Raw genomic sequence first — 17,303 nt, forward strand, 5'->3', positions numbered from 1 at the left:
AGCAAATCCTCAGAGCTCTACATTGACTACCAGTATCTAATATTAACTTATAGTATTTTATGCACATAAAACAACATTCACTTGCAAACACGACATACAATTGTATTTCATACAGAATTTCAATAAAATAATGAACAAAAACTTGCCTTTTCTAAGAAACGGTCTCTGGTTTGGCCCAGACTTTGTTGTCAATTTCCATGTAACGAGCTGCGACTTGCCTCACTGGTGGAATGGTACACAGGAGGTCTTGAAACAGGTACCAAAGGATGTCTTCCAATGTGCCGCCATTGGGGTCATTCTTGTGCTCCTTATCCACAGTTGCCCACTGGACATAAGTCACTTCATTCTTATCATTGTATTGGCCAGAGACGGGACGAGAGGTCCTTGCACACCGCATAGTCTCCATACATGCACTTCATGCACTCCGTTTTGCATGTGACGGATTTTAGAAGTTCATCAGGTTTGAAAGTGCTGATTATCTTCAGGTGGTGCAGTTTCTGTACGATAAAACTGAGATTTTCATGCAGTTGCACATGCAAGTCTCCTGGTCACTTAGAGTTGGGTGAACAACCCAAAAGGGGCTCAGTGAGCAGAAGAGGGAGTATGAGAAACCCATCATGTTCTGCCAAAATCTTCACATGTAGATTTTTCATTGTGTCTAAAAGGAACCTCTTCTGATTTTTGATTTTCTTCTGGGTGAGGCGTCTGCCTCTTCCCAGTCGTTAATCAACTGACATCATCCATGGTGTAAAAATCTCAGACTTTGTTTTTGAAGCCATCTACCACCCTACTGTTTCTCTTCCTTTCTTAGTTTAAGTTAAGTTCTGCATTCTTCGCATTCATCAGCCACCTTTTATTTGACAACCCAAATGAACTTTGGGAGAGAAGTTGCAGCCTATATTTTTTTGTTTTCCTGTCACTATCTTTGAGATGAGTTGCCTTTCCCTTTATCCCCATGAGTCTGTCGGATGTCCTCCACTAAGGTGTCATGGAAGAGAAGGGTCTTTTGCATTGTAGCGTGTGGTAGTGATCTCATTTGTTTGTCAACTTTTGTACATGGAGATGGATAATTCTGTTTCATACGCATACGTCTGCCTAAAACACACATCACAATTACAATAGTTGTTAAATTGTTAAATTAATAAGTGGCTACAGTAAAATGTTATCTATATGCCCTATTAACTGGCCATCACCCATTTTTACACATAATCCATTCAACACACTAGCACTAACTCTCATCCTGACCTTGAACTGCTTGGCTCTGGATAAACAGTTATGTCTGGTGAAAGATGGGGTTATCTGGAGGTGTGGTGACGTGCTTTAGGGCTTCTTTCCTGGACTTGATCCTATAGTAAGTCTCCCTCCACTCTTTGATGTCTGCGCTTTCCCTCTTACTAAATGTTAGTGTTTTCTTCCTGCCTGATGCTATATCCTACCTGTATTTCTGCTGTTCCTTCTTCAAGTATCTGTCTCTCCTTTCTGGGTCGGCATCGCGTCGAGCACGATAGCGCCGCTGCTTCTCTGCAGCACTTAATCGATTGGCTCCCTGTAAGTAATGTGTTCACATTTCAAAACTGAAAACACCTTCAGTAATTCCAACTGTAAAACTAAAAACCAAGAGAATAGTATTATAATGTATCAATGTGAAATACCAGATACACATTTAAAATGGCTATTTTATTCAAACTTCTCACAGCATTAGCAAATACATGAAATGTAGCCACATGGCATCAATGTTAATAGCATGAGAACACTTAGCACCTTCAAGTGGTTTCCAAAATCTATCTTTAAAAAAAAAAAAATAGGACTGTACATTGAGATTGACATTCTCAGTCATACTTACAATATGATAAAAAGAGTGAGAGAACTTACTTTTGGTCTTCCCATGGCATCAGGAGACTCAAATGATGCTACTTCCTGTTGATCATGTGACTTGTGGAATGTCCCAAAGTTGAGGGGGGAATGTGTCAGGGTAACAGGGCTGTATTGTATTTTATGTCTAAATTGGAAAAAGAAAATTGGAAAAAGAGTCACAAAATAATAAAAAATAAAAAGATTTGTTTGTTTCTTATCATTATATTTAATGGTGAAGTGTAGTGGGGACGGGCTAAAATCAAATTTTTTCAGTGTTCTAGGTAGTTTTTTTATTAAGGATGTACATTGTGGATCTTCAAATTGCAATTAGGACCATGTGCATTACACTTTGCTTGATAATATAATGTATTATACAGATACTTTACATGCATATTTATGCATGTAATGTCCTGGGGACGGAAAAGGCACCGATTCGGCGGAATGGCCCTTACATTAATTAAATCAACCATACATTTTAGAAACGTACCGTTTTTCCCGTGCAAGCCGCCATTCCGAAGTAGCCACCTTGAGCTATAGTGTAGCCTACGACTTGTGTATTTCCTGTTATCGCTAATGGCCTAGAAAATATGTCCAGAGGGTCTGTGGTATTCGGGATCCTTGGGATGTCCCTACCTCAATCAAGTGTAAATGTAAAATTGTTTGTTATCCCTTTTTCTCCCCAATTGGTAGTTACAGTCTTGTCCCATCAGTGCAACTCCCGTACGGACTCGGGAGAGGCGAAGGTCGAGAGCCGTGTGTTCTTCGAAATACGACCCTGCCAAGCCACACTGCTTCTTGACACAATGCCCGCTTAACCCGGAAGCCAGCCGCACCAATGTGTCGGAGGAAACACCGTACACCTGGCGACCGTGAATGTACATTAGAAAGCGGTACATTGCTTTTTGGACCTACGTCTCCAGAACTACAATGGCCAAGCGCACCAAGAAGGTGGGGATCGTGGGTAAATACGGCACGTCGTTCAGGAAGATGGTGAAGAAGATTGAGATCAGCCAGCACGCCAAGTACACCTGCTCCTTCTGTGGCAAGACTAAGATGAAGAGGAGGGCAGTTGGTATCTGGCACTGTGGGTCCTGCATGAAGACTGTTGCTGGAGGCGCCTGGACACACAACACGAAGTCTGCAGTCACGGTGAAGTCGGCCATCAGGATACTGAAGGAGCTGAAAGACCAGTAGACTGTTACCGGAGAATCAAACTGTCACTTTTGTGTACAGTTTGACCTGGACGCTGTGTCGAACATCTACCACAATAAAAAGCAGTCTGGAGCGGAACACCGGAGTCTACTTGTACAACTTGTGTTGCTGTTAGTACAGCCCTGTGTGTTGCCTGCCACTTGAGGGTCTGAATGTTACTTGGCGCTGATATTAACTCCTACAGTCCCACTTCTAGCCCCTTTAAAAAATATATATTGTTGGAGCTCCAGACTTCTAGTTTGTTCCATTGGTTTTCTGTATGATTAACAAGCTCTTAAAAGCAATGAAAAGCTCATCCAAAACGAATGCAGTGGAAACATTACAGAAGATAACATGGTAAAACACTTAATTGTGAAGCTCAATATAAGGGCTGGACATGCAGATAAGAGTGATTAATTGATGGGGTCTGACTGATGGGTTACAGTGCATTTGGAAAGTATTCAGACATTTTGTTATGTTAAAGACTTATTTTAAAATGGATTTAATCGTTTTTTTCCCCTCAATTGACACACTACCCCATAATGACAAAGCAAAGAAAGGCTTTTGGAGAAAGAAAAAAAAGAAACAAAACTAAATCACATTTACATAAGTATTCAGACCCTTTACTCAAATCCCGAGCTTTCTTGAAGCACCTTTAGTAGCGATTACAGCCTTGAGTCTTGGGTATGATGCGACAAGCTTGTACCTGTATTTGGGGAGTAAAAAAATAAAATGTTATTGGTCCAAAAAATAATAATATAAAAGAAAGAAAAGAAAGTGGTACATTTCCGCGTGCCGCTTAAGTCGCCCATTGTGATTCGCTTGTGGGCGTGATAGTAGCATATAGCAGCATGTTCGACTGTGCGTCAAGAATTCAGCGTAACAAGTTTGTATGAAGGTCTGGTTATTAAATGGGTACATCGTTCAATAGTAATATCCTTTAAAACGCTCTGGTGACAAACATATTTTGCAGCCCTGTTTCCAATTGGCCACATGGCTGGGAGAACCTATTAAAGTAAGTAAATACATTTCGAAAATGTAAAAAAAATGTTTTATTAGCTAACTAGCTACAGTGCAGGCTAACTCAAATGAACTGCTAACGTTAGTTGGCTAGCTAGCTACCTAGCCAACTTCACATACTATATAGCTAGCTAAGTGAATGAAATATCACCACCTGTATTTATCACTGTAAAAAATAAACTCCAAATGCATTTGTAGGTAGCTAGCTAACAACCATGGAGGAGGGTGAAAGGATAGCAGCCCCAACTGTCAGTGAGAGAGCAGGCTATTCTGGATAGGACAGGTACTTTTGTGTAGTTCCTGTCCCTAAAAGTGAGGATGGAGATAATATTAACTTAATATTCAGTGCGGTCTAATTTGACTATAATGAAGTCTGTTTCTTGTGAGGTTCTGTCCTCAGATAAAGAGAGCTATGAAAGCCTGTATACACATGAAGAGCAGTGGTTCTCAGTCCTGGTCCTGGAGACTCAAAGAGGTGCACATTTTGTTTTTGCCTTAGCACTGCACAGCTGATTCAAATGATCAACTCATCATCAAGCTTCAAGTGGTATTTATGTATTCATTTGTGATGCTATCCTTGATATGATCCTGTTATTGTCACATACTACACATTCACATATGTGTGCCCATGCATCTATCAATCCAATGTTATCATGATTTGTCATCAGGGATATTATACTTTAGTAATCCACAATGACCTGGTGATGTAAAAGTCTAATAATTACATTGTCTTCCATATTCCTACAAATATCTTGTAACTCGAGATTCCTTCAAAACGGTTAACATGTAGGGCACTGCAAGGTTGGGTGACCAGGGCCATCTGGGACTGCATTCTGGAGGAATTCAGGTGTGTGATGGCTACCTGTGTTCTGCATAACTTCATGAGGATGGACACGAGGACCAGGAGGGGATCTGCAGCTCGCCGCTGTGTGCCAGAGGAGAAGTCTGCAGGATGTTTCAAGGATGGGGTCCAACAACGCAGCAAGAGAGGCAATCCGTGTGCAGGAGGTCTTCACTTCCTACTTCTTCAAAGAGGGAGTTGTTCCCTGGCAACACCATAGACTACACTATGCACAACCAAAGGCTCTTTAAGAGCCATTCACATTGCAATAAGAGTATTTTTCCATTTACTTAGCTATGTCAACTGCAGTTATTCAATTCCCAGTTTCTCTCGCTTTGATTTCTACTTCTCAGGTGAGGGTACTGTTTAGGTAAGGGTGTGATGTCTGTACAAAAACAAAACAAGCTATTTTTATTTTATTTTTTTAAATCAATATGGGTATTCGAAACCCTATAACCCACATCTACACACATGTATCAATCTGATTGTGAGATTGTGTTGTACCAGGCTCAGGTGTATAACTGTGGCTCCTTCCACCTTCAAAGAATGGGCAAAAGAGCCAACCATGGAGAATAGCAAGACACTTGACTATTTCTATAACTATGCTATATTGTTTGTCCTCGTGTGTTCGTTCATGTTTTTCAGCATAAAGTACTCTGCAGCCACTTAGTGTGGTGTGGACACCAGGTGAGGCGACACACACAGATTCCTGTTGAACACTGTCCCTTTAACTACCTTAATTTCTCTAATTTTAAATCCTCTAGGTTATATCAGCTGTGTTGGTGAACCCCTCCCGCATCTGAACTGGCTACATCGAGGGCACAGCATGATAAGAGGTGAGAGGTCACTTGGTAAGGTCAATAGGAAGTATTATTAAAGAGATGCTTTACATTGAAATATCAGAGTTAATGATCCAAGGTCAGTTTTGCATTTCACCTCCTGATTATTATGACTAACAATGTTAGAATTAAAAAATAAAAACACACGGCATAAACATGCTCTCTACATCTGCAGATGTTTTGATGTGAGAGGATGCCAACCCCCAGTCCCATCATCGCTACCTCACCCGCTTTTAAGATAACCTTCGGGCTGACTAGAGACACTTATGTAATTGTGATGAACTGAGAGAATATTTGGGTTGCACTGTGATTCATTAATCATAGGAGCAGGGGAAGGCAGCATATGTTCTTACCTCTTTCCCTTTTACACCTCTCTTGCCACCTTTCTTCCTCTCTTATTATAATGCATAACAGATATGCATTGAAGTACAGATTGAACTTGTATTGATAACACTTGGATAATGAACTGCTTTCAATAAAGTGTTTCAAATTGAAATTAAGTCTCATTTGATGAAATACTACACCTATCCTGTGTTTATCAGATCAATGCAGATGAAGGGCATTAGATATGGAGATGAACCGGTTTTAGACTATTTACATAATGCATAGGAAGTTTAGTGTACTGTTTTGTAAATTATACTTATGTATATATGAATTACAAATCAGTCTTTAACTAGTTAAATCTGGTTTCTAGTCTTAGTTACAATGTGTAACCATTGATGTCCCAGGACCAAGATTGGTTAACACTGTTGTGGTGTATAATTGTAATACATACATGAAGACACAGCATAATACAAAGACAGGAATGTGATACTCCTGGTATTGGATAATCTCAAGACATTCATACCTGAACTGCACCTTTATTTGCCAAGGTAGAGTACATGATCAGTGAATATATTAAATGTGGGGAACTCATGCATGGTAATCACTACATGTATATACAACTTGCATCCTTTGTAATATTCATATGTGTAAACATACGGAATTGTAATTGGATGCATTTTACCGCCATCTCATACTGTGCTATGATTGGTTAAGACCATCCAAATGGTTAGGTCATGGTCAGTTTGAGCCTGGTTGGCGATACGTGAACATGCCAGTTATAGCTAGCTAATAAAGAGCTACGTTGAGAAATATCCCGTACTGCATTTTATTATTTTGTACAAAGTGTGCAAAACTAGACATCCTTGGCACAAAGTTATATTACACTGCTCAAAAAAATAAAGGGAACACTAAAATAACACATCCTAGATCTGAATGAAATGTTATTTTTTAAATACTTTTTTCTTTACATAGTTGAATGTGCTGACAACAAAATCACACAAATGATCAATGGAAATCAAATGTATCAACCCATGGAGGTCTGGATTTGGAGTCACACTCAAAATTAAAGTAGAAAACCACACTACAGGCTGATCCAACTTTGATGTAATGGCCTTAAAACAAGTCAAAATGAGGCTCAGTAGTGTGTGTGGCCTCCACGTGCCTGTATGACCTCCCTACAACGCCTGGGAATGCTCCTGATGAGGTGGCGGATGGTCTCCTGAGGGATCTCCTCCCAGACCTGGACTAAAGCATCCGCCAACTCCTGGAGAGTTTGTGGTGCAATGTGGCGTTGGTGGATGGAGCGAGACATGATGTCCCAGATGTGCTTAATTGGATTCAGGTCTGGGGAACGGGCGGGCCAGTCCATAGCATCAATGCCTTCCTCTTGCAGGAACTGCTGACACACTCCAGCCACATGAGGTCTAGCATTGTCTTGCATTAGGAGGAACCCAGGGCCAACCGCACCAGCATATGGTCTCACAAGGGGTCTGAGGATCTCATCTCGGTACCTAATGGCAGTCAGGCTACCTCTGGCGAGCACATGGAGGGCTGTGCGGCCCCCCAAAGAAATGCCACCCCACACCATGACTGACCCACCGCCAAACCAGTCATGCTGGAGGACGTTGCAGGCAGCAGAATGTTCTCCACGGCGTCTCCAGACTCTGTCACATGTGCTCAGTGTGAACCTGCTTTCATCTGTGAAGAGCACAGGGCGCCAGTGGCGAATTTGCCAATCTTGGTGTTCTCTGGCAAATGCCAAACGTCCTGCACGGTGTTGGGCTGTAAGCACAACCCCCACCTGTGGACGTTGGGCCCTCATACCACCCTCATGGAGTCTGTTTCTGACCGTTTGAGCAGACACATGCACATTTGTGGCCTGCTGGAAGTCATTTTGCAGGGCTCTGGCAGTGCTCCTCCTGCTCCTCCTTGCACAAAGGCGGAGGTAGCGGTCCTGCTGCTGGGTTGTTGCCCTCCTACGGCCTCCTCCAAGTCTCCTGATGTACTGGCCTGTCTCCTGGTAGCGCCTCCATGCTCTGGACACTACGCTGACAGACACAGCAAACCTTCTTGCCACAGCTCGCATTGATGTGCCATCCTGGATGAGCTGCACTACCTGAGCCACTTGTGTGGGTTGTAGACTCCGTCTCATGCTACCACTAGAATGAAAGCACCGCCAGCATTCAAAAGTGACCAAAACATCAGCCAGGAAGCATAGGAACTGAGAAGTGGTCTGTGGTCACCAACTGCAGAACCACCTCTTTATTGGGGGTGTCTTGCTAATTGCCTATAATTTCCACCTGTTGTCTATTCCATTTGCACAACAGCATGTGAAATGTATTGTCAATCAGTGTTGCTTCCTAAGTGGACAGTTTGATTTCACAGAAGTGTGATTGACTTGGTGTTACATTGTGTTGTTTAAGTGTTCCCTTTATTTTTTTGAGCAGTGTATATTCTACTCAATCCATAGGATTCATTTGTCATTCAGACTGTTTTGAAATTGATACAACTAGCTATGATGGGCTCTCAAGTTCTTTCAATTTGCAGTAAATGCTTTAGCTAGCTAGATTCTTTACAGCCACTGTTTCACAAGACGACAGCCTGGTTTGCTGGTTGTTTCAGGAGTCCCTAAAACATTAAACAACCATAATTACAATTTCATACTCGTGTCACAACACCCATAAAGCTAGCCAGCAAGCTGGCTAATGTTAGCTAGTCAGCTAGCTTGCTAAATCGCGATTTTCGTCAATTAACTTTGATTTAAAAAATGTATACTCGTTTGTCTCTACATTAACATATTCCTGTCAAATGTACATTGTTTTTGCATGATTCGTTATTACGTTATAATCACTTACATTTGCTTCCATCATTTTTGTCAGCCATCTTTGAAGAACGTATCCAGCCTTGGGTCGCATAGCGTCAATTTCGTCATGGGAACCACTCGATATGATTGGTCATCGCCCAGCGGTCGCCTTTGGAAAAAGTTCAACTTAAAAAATGTTTATTTTTATTTTTAAAGTTAAACTTTTTCACCGCCTCCCACGGAGGCAATATTATATAATGTGTCGATAGGGGAGTAGGCTAATGTACAATAACGCAATTTGATGTGCTAGTATCATTTATTTAATGGATTAATTAAATTGTAAATTAAAATATACACGTGGTGTTATCGAATACAGTACCCATCAAAAGTTGACACCTCATTCCAGGGTTTTATTTAATTTTTTACTATTTTCTACATTGTAGAATAATAGTGAAGACAAACTATGAAATAACATATGGAATCATGTAGTAACCAAAAATGTGTTAAACAAATGTTAAATTCTTCAAAGTAGCCACCCTTTTGCCTTGACAGCTTTGCACCCTCTCAACCAGCTTCTTGAGGTAGTCACCTGGAATGTATTTCAATTTGTAAAAAGTTATTTTGTGGAATTTCTTACCTTCTCAATGTGTTTGAGCCAATCAGTTGTGTTGTGACAAGGTAGGGTGGGTATACAGAAGATAGCCCTATTTGGTAAAAGACCAAGTCCATATTATGGCACGAACAGCTCAAATAAGTAAAGAGAAACGACAGTCCATTATTACTTTAAGACATGAAGGTCAGTCATTTTGAAAAATGTTGTGCAATCAAGCACAATGATGAAACTGGCTCTCATGAGGACTGCCACAGGAAAGGAAGACCCAGAGTTACCTCTGCTGCAGAGGATAAGTTCATTAGAGTTAACTGCACCTTAGATTGCAGCCCAAATAAAGGCTTCACATTGTTACTTGAACTGACATATCTCAACATCAACTGTTCAGAGGAGACGGCGTGAATCAGGTCTCCATGGTCAAATTGCTGAAAGGAAACCACTATTAAAAGGACACCAATAATAATAAGAGACTTGCTTGGGCCAAGAAACATGAGCAATGGACATTAGACCAGTGGAAATTTCTCCCTTGGTCTAATGAATCCAAATTTGAGATTTTTAGTTCCAACCTCCATGTCTTTGTGAGACGCAGAATAGGTGAATGGATGATCTCCGCATTGTGTGGTTCCCACCGTGAAGCATGGAGGAGGAGGTGTGAGGGCGCTTTGATGGTGACAGTCTATTTACTTAGACTTCAAGGCACACTGAACCAGCATGGCTACCACAGCATTCTGCACCGATATCCCATCTGGTTTGCACTTAGTGGGACTGTCATTTGTTTTTCAAAAGGACAATGACCCAATACACCTCCAGGCTGTGTAAGGGCTATTTGACCAAGAAGGAGAGTGATGGAGTGCTGCATCAGATGACCTGGCCTCCACAATCAGACATCAACCCAATTGAGATGGTTTGGGATGAGTTGGACCGCAGAGAAAAGGAAATGTAGCCAACAAGTGCTCAGCATATGTGGGAACTCCTTAAAGACTGTTGGAAAAGCATTCCAGGTGAAGGTGGTTGAGATAAGGCCAACTAAACACCCCACTCTGACTATTTTACTCATCCTGGCAGAGCTGTTTAGGCTGTTTATGTTATCCAAAGCGTTGGTGACTAATTGTGCTGCTGGCAACAACTGAATTGCGCTTTTTTTGCCTACGTTTACTGACACCGGCCATATTCAATGGGTGTTGAGCATGCATACATTTATCAGTTATTCTGCACTCTGGCACACTCAGACGAGAGTGCTTTGAAATCAGAGTACATCGAATGAATTTACGATCGCACCCGAAATGGATACTTGCATAGGTGAGTCTTTTGTTAAGACATGTAGCTAGCTAGGTAAACAGTGAACCATAATCCCAACTCATGACGTTACTGCCCTGCATGAATCTGCAGGTAGCTAACCAACCAGGTGCAATGTTAGGTAGCTAACATTAGGCTATAGCTAGCCAAGGAAATGGCTCTCTCATTTTGATCAAAAAAGAAAGATTACATTCAAACATTCTCCTCTGAAGTAGTGACCCGTGACGTACCCCTAGTTTCCTGAAACGGGTCATAAATAGCTAATTCTAGCTACCAATGTTCTAGCATTAATTTATTGAGGCAAGCAGATCAGAGATGTCAAGGTGATACCCAAGCATATGCCATGTGTATACGTGACACAAATATGTATGCTGTTAAGGGAATTTATATCAATGTTGACTAATTATGTATACATTTCAAATCAGGACTGACTAGTCCAAATGCTATTATGTACTGTACATGTATGAATTTTCTCTTGCTCCCATTTCCAATTGTATATAATGTAGTCAGGAGTTTAGAACAATGCCTTGGTACAAATGAATGAACTATCTACACTGACTGACCGTGACTTTAGGCGAGGAGGGAAGGCTTGAGAACTATAGGGCCTCTCTGCCAGTGTCAGGAGATAGAACATTTAGAAAACGCTGATGTCATTTTCAGTTTATAACCTGTGGTAAAATGTGTATGAAGGCAGTACTCTTGAATTAAACGCTGTTACCTGATTTAAGACCGGGGCTCTGTCCATTCTTATAAAATAAGGGTCTTACAAACCCTTAATGCATTGACAGAGTGTTTAATTATGATTGGGAATTAAAACAGAGGAATTTAGAATTCCTTCAACAATGCTCATATTTTTTGTTTTATTTTGTTTGTTATTTTATGGAGCCATCCCTTGCATAATTTTCAAGGCCACACAGGTATTTACATTGAATGTATGTATATGATTACTGCTGCTAGGGAGAGCTGTGAGTCAATGGAGTGTGTTAGTGAGATCTTGGAGGTTTCTTCTTCAATCTTGGAGAATGCGTTCTACTGAAAACTAACGTTTTTCCATCTCATCATTATACCCTATTAATTCAAGTATGTAAATGTGCAAAAGTGCAATATGACTCAAAATATTGAGGTAACATGGTTAACTACATAGTCCATGAGTTTGGTGATGTTTGAAGGCAATTGGAGGGAGCTTTAAAAACTTTTTATGGCTAGGGGTTCCGCTAGCAGCACCCCACGACAACATTCCACTGAAAAGGCAGAGAGCGAAATTGGAAAATATTTTTGGGAAATATGTTACTTTCATACATTAACAAGAAGTTTTTCATTTGGTGTATTGTACTTGTCAATCTATCGTGTCCGATTTCAAAAAGGCTTTACAGCGAAAGCACAACATATGATTATGTTATGTCAGAGCCTAGTCACAAAAACACAGCCATTTTCCAGCCAAAGAGAGGAGTCACAAAAAGCCGAAATAGAGATCAAATGAATCACTAACCTTTGATGGCACTCATAGGACTTCATGTTACACAATGCATGTATGTTTTGTTCGATAAAGTGCATATTTATATCCAGAAATCTCAGTTTACATTGGCGCTTTCAGTAATGTTTTGCTTCCAAAACATCCGGTGATTTTGCAGAGAGCCACATCAATTTACAGAAATAGTCAACATAAAATTTAATATAAGATACAAGTGTTATTCACAGAATTAGAGATGTTCTTCTCCTTAATGCAACCGCTGTGTCAGATTTTTTAAAAACTTTACGGAAAAAGCAAACCATGCAATAATCTGAGTACGGCGCTCAGACAACAAATCAAGCCAAACAGATATCCGCCATGTTGGAGTCAACAGAAGTCAGAAATAGCATTATAAATATTCACTTACCTTTGATGATCTTCATCAGAATGCACTCCCAGGAATCCCAGTTCCAAAATAAGTTTGATTTATTCGATAAAGTTAATCTTTATGTCCAAATACCTCCTTTTTGTTTGTGCGTTTAGCCCAGTAATCCAAATGCTCAATGCGCGATCGCTTAGTTCAGACGAAAAGTCAAAAAGTTCCATTACAGTCCATAGAAACATGTCAAACGAAGTATAGAATCAATCTTTCGGATGTTTTTATCATAAATCTTCAATAATGTTCCAACCGGAGAATTCCTTTGTCTTCAGAAATGCAATGGAACTCAAGCTAACTCACATGAACGTGCATGGCCAGCTCGTGGCACTCTGACAGACCACTAACTCATTCTCCTTTCATTACCCCCTCCTTTACAGTAGAAGCATCAAACAAGGTTCTAAAGACTGTTGACATCTAGTGGAAGCCTTGGGAAGTGCAATATGACCCCATATACACTGTGTAGTCGATAGGCCAAGAGTTGAACTACAAACCTCAGATTTCCCATTTCCTGGTTGGATTTTTCTCAGGTTTTTGCCTGCCATATGAGTTCGGTTACACTCACAGACATCATTCAAACAGTTTTAGAAAGTGTTTTCTATCCAAATCACCAATAATATGCATATATTAGCAACTGGGACTGAGTGGCAGGCAGTTTACTCTGGGCACCTTATTCATCCAAATGTGAAAATGCTGCCCCCTATCCCAAACAGGTTTTAACTGTGAAAAACTGGTTGGTATTTTCCCCATTGTAAGTAATGAAGGTTGACTTGGTTGCTAATGGTTTACATGTAAGATGGTATTAAGATGGCGTCCAAACTTTCTGTACTTTTTTTAACCACGCTTTTGATCCAATTGTTGTTTTTTTCGATGAACAAAGGCTCAGTTTACTTGAGGTATTATATATATATAAATATGTGATGTCACGATAAAATGTGTTAGTTAATATTTGTAGAAAAATTGCATTTAACAGTTCTCTAGCCTGATGCTAACAACATTTAGCTTGGCAAAATGCTAGTTAGCTCTAGGCTAGTTGGTTTCAAGCAATGTTAGCGTACATGTTAGTGGTTAATAATGTAATGATTGTAGCATTGTTTCTCATAGGCCTCCAGTAATTTTATATTTTTTTCCAAAATTGACACGGAGTTTAATATATCATGTGAATGTGTAGATGTATGGTGACTCCAGTTTTGGATGAGCGGACCAACGAGACTGCCATGGGCAAGTCCCTTGACGGATACTACTGCGGTCGTGTCGATGTGGATAGGGGGGGGTTCTGGGAGTGTGACACCACACTCCCAGAACCCTCACCTCCTCCCTGTAGGCTGTCTCGCCATTGTCTACTACTGTTCTGTCATCTGCAAACTTGATGATTGACTTGGAGGCGTGCTTAGCCATGCAGTCATGTGTGAACAGGGAGTACAGGAGGGCTGAGCCCACACCCTTGTGGGGCCCTAGTGTTGAGGATCAGCAAAGTGGAGATGTTTCCTATTTTCACCACCTGGGGGCAGCCCGTCAGGAAGTCCAGGACCCAGTTGCGCAGGGCGGGGTTCAGACCCATGGCCTCGAGCTTAATGATGAGCTTGGAGGGTACTATGGTGTTGAATGCTGAGCTATAGTCAATGAACAGCATTTTTACATAGGCATTCCTCTTGTCCAGATGGGATAGGGCAGTTTGGATCTATTGGAGGCGGTAAGAAAATTAAAGTGGGTCTAGGGTGACAGATACGGTAGAGGTGAAATGATCCTAGTCTTTCAAAGCACTTCATGATGACAAAAGTGAGTGCTATGGGGGCGATAGTTATTTAGTTCAGTTACCTTTGCACAGGAACAATGGTGGCCATCTTGAAGCATTTGGGGACAGCTGACTGGGATAGGAAGAGATTGAATATTCCGTAAACACACCAGCCTGCGGGTCTGCGCATGCTCTGAGGATGTGGCTAGGGATGTCGTCTGTGCCGGCAGCCTTGCGAGGGTTAACATGCTTAAAATGTCTTACTCACGTCAGCCACGGAGAAGGAGAGCCCACAGTCCTTGGTAGCAGGCAGTGTCTGTGGCACTGTTTTATTCTCATAGCGTTAGACTGCAAAAGCAGTTAGTCCAGTTTCTAGTTAGGGTAGGTTTTAATAGTCAGTGGGTACAACATCTATACACTTCCTGATAAACTCCGTCACCGTATGATTATATACACGTCAATATTATTCTAGGAAGCTACCCGGAACATATTCCAGTCCTCGCAATTAAAACAATCTTAAAACGTGGTTTCCGATTGGTCAGACCAGCGTTGAATAGTCCTTAAACAGGTAGTACGCGTGCTGAGTTTCTGCTTATAGGAAGGGAGGAGCAAAATGGAGTTCTGGTCAGATTTGCTGAAAGGTGGGCGGAGGAGAGCCTTGTAGGCATCCCGGATGCAGTTTGCATAAAGCCCAGTGAAGTTCTTTGAGGTCCGTCGTGGTATCAGCTTGAGGAGGGATATACACGCCCGTGACTATAACCAAAGAAAATTATCTTGGGAGATAATACAGTCGGCATTTGATTGTGAGGTATTCTAGGTCGGGTGAACAAAAGGACTTGAGTTCCTGTATGTTATCACAATTACACCATGAGTCGTTAAACATGAAACATACACCACCGCCCTTCTTCCCGGAGATATTTTTATTCCTGTGTGCGCGATGAACTGAGAACCAAACTGGCTGGACCGACTCTGATAGTTTATCCCGAGAGCCATGTCTCCGTGAAACAGAGTATGTTACAATCCCTGATGGCTCTCTGAAAAGAAACTCTCGCCCTGCGCTCATCAACTGTATTATCCAGAGACTGAACGTTAGCGAGTAATATACTCAGAAGCGATGGGTGGTGTGCGCGCCTACTAAGTCGGACTAGAAGAAGATCACCCCGAGTACCTCTAAACCACCAGCGTTGTTTTGGGTCGGCCTCTGGAATCACTTTAATTGCCCTGGAGGGTGCGAACAAAGGATCCGCATCGGGAAAGTCGTATTCCTGGTCGTTATGCTGGTGAGTTACCGCCGCTCTGATATTTAATAGTTCTTCTCGGCTGTATGTATGTAATTAAATGTATAGCACATTTCTGGCCTAATAATGTAAGAAAATACATTTGTCTGCCATTAACATTATTGCATGTCAAATCAAACATTTTAATTAAATCATTCAATAACCATTTTTACATACCTGATCAACCTGTAACCTGTGTGATGGCTTGTTTACATCTGTCGCCTACCCGGTTCCCTTTACTCAGCTCCTGTTCCCCAGGACCTAGGGGTTCTGCCTAACACCCAGGCATGGATCCCCCTGATGTCCTCCATTATCAACCACCCTCCAACTTTTTATGACAGTAACAGTAGCTGTCGATGATGTAATGTCATTCTCTGCTAAGAAAGAGCGAGAAAACTATCATACTCTGCACATAATGTGAGATACACAGATTAACTAAAAACAGTATCACAGCAAACACTCAGAACAAAGAGAGCAGCAGTGCCTGGACTTGCAGTCTCCGAGTCCCCCTTCCAATACTGACTGCCTGTTGAGAACAAGTGACAGGCAGAACCTACCATCCATACATGTTGAAATTATTATGGATAAATGAATAAACAATATCCCCATTTTAAATAGAATTGTAACTAAGTAAACTTATGCGCTGTTTTATAAGTGATTAACAATAGGAGTTCATAAGGAGGGATTGTGTGACACGGACAAGGAGTAATAAAAAGTTAATGAACACCATTCCAACTAGGCAGAAACAAATGGGTTGTGGACTGTGTAAACACATAAGGTCGTTAGCCTATGGTTGACCCTTCTGAAACTTAGCTCTGGGGTTTTTAGATAAGGCAGTGAGTGCATTCCTAAGGTTTCTGTTAATTAAAACTGTCAGTTTAGTGGTGATCGATAATGTTGAGGGGTCAAAAGTTCTGGGAGTGTGTTAGTAAGTTAGAATGAACTTTTCACCTTACTTTGTCCCGGTCGAGAGGGGATTCTGTTAAAGCAGTGAAATGACGTCATGATCTGTATATAAACTGCTGCATGTGATTAAGTGGCAGCGCGCTCCGAGAATAAATTCTATTACCTATTATTGAAAGACTGGTCTGCGTCTATTTTAAGCAAACAAGAAATCTTACAAATTCTCATAAAATAGATTAAGGGCTTTCAATTGATGAAAGCACATTGGCATAATTAAATTACAGTAACAATACAGCACCCACCTCCTCTCTATTCCATACACCAGAATTCAGTAGTTCAGTCTGATTGCCATGTGAGTATACAAAAAGATCCTAAAGTAAATTGACACTTACCAAAAAAAATACCAACTTTGATAGATTTATATCTTAAATATTACCAGACTGTTTCACAAGGTGTTCATTATAGTACATTGTAACGTATCCATTGATGGTATTTGTTAGTTCAACCTTTTGTTGTATCCTACAGTAGGAAATACATATACAACCACAAGGGTTATGATTTTTTTTAAATGTAATAATCGCTCGAGGACTACTGAAATATTATTTCAGTGTAGATAAGGGAAGGCCTGCTTAAAATGAAAACATGCCAGCCAGACAAGCCAGTACAAGCCTCACCCAAGGACGCTACACTTGGCGTCACAACCAAGTCCTTAAAAACCTTGCGT

General features: G+C 41.1%; 1 protein-coding gene and 1 long non-coding RNA gene across 5 annotated transcripts; both read left to right on the forward strand.

The window, feature by feature from the left end:
• The first annotated feature begins 2,766 nt into the window (after window positions 1–2,766).
• On the forward strand, window positions 2,767–3,063 carry LOC112230586 (60S ribosomal protein L37a-like). Its single transcript, XM_024396856.2, has one exon. The coding sequence runs from the start codon at window positions 2,782–2,784 to the stop codon at window positions 3,046–3,048; it is 267 nt and encodes an 88-aa protein (XP_024252624.1). The 5' UTR covers window positions 2,767–2,781; the 3' UTR covers window positions 3,049–3,063.
• A 747-nt stretch (window positions 3,064–3,810) lies between these two features.
• On the forward strand, window positions 3,811–6,241 carry LOC112231141. Of its 4 annotated transcripts, none has more exons than XR_006080739.1 (5): window positions 3,811–4,060; window positions 4,264–4,540; window positions 4,856–5,593; window positions 5,671–5,742; window positions 5,921–6,241. It is a non-coding gene; the product is annotated as an uncharacterized LOC112231141 (long non-coding RNA). The 4 variants fall into 4 exon arrangements; XR_006080738.1 differs by having other exon boundaries at window positions 3,813–4,060; window positions 4,264–4,348; window positions 4,438–4,540; window positions 4,856–5,742; XR_006080740.1 differs by having other exon boundaries at window positions 3,814–4,060; window positions 4,264–4,348; window positions 4,453–4,540; window positions 4,856–5,742.
• The last annotated feature ends 11,062 nt before the right edge of the window (window positions 6,242–17,303 follow it).

This window comes from Oncorhynchus tshawytscha, linkage group LG33 (assembly GCF_018296145.1).
Source record: "Oncorhynchus tshawytscha isolate Ot180627B linkage group LG33, Otsh_v2.0, whole genome shotgun sequence".
Classification (NCBI taxonomy): Eukaryota; Metazoa; Chordata; class Actinopteri; order Salmoniformes; family Salmonidae; genus Oncorhynchus; species Oncorhynchus tshawytscha.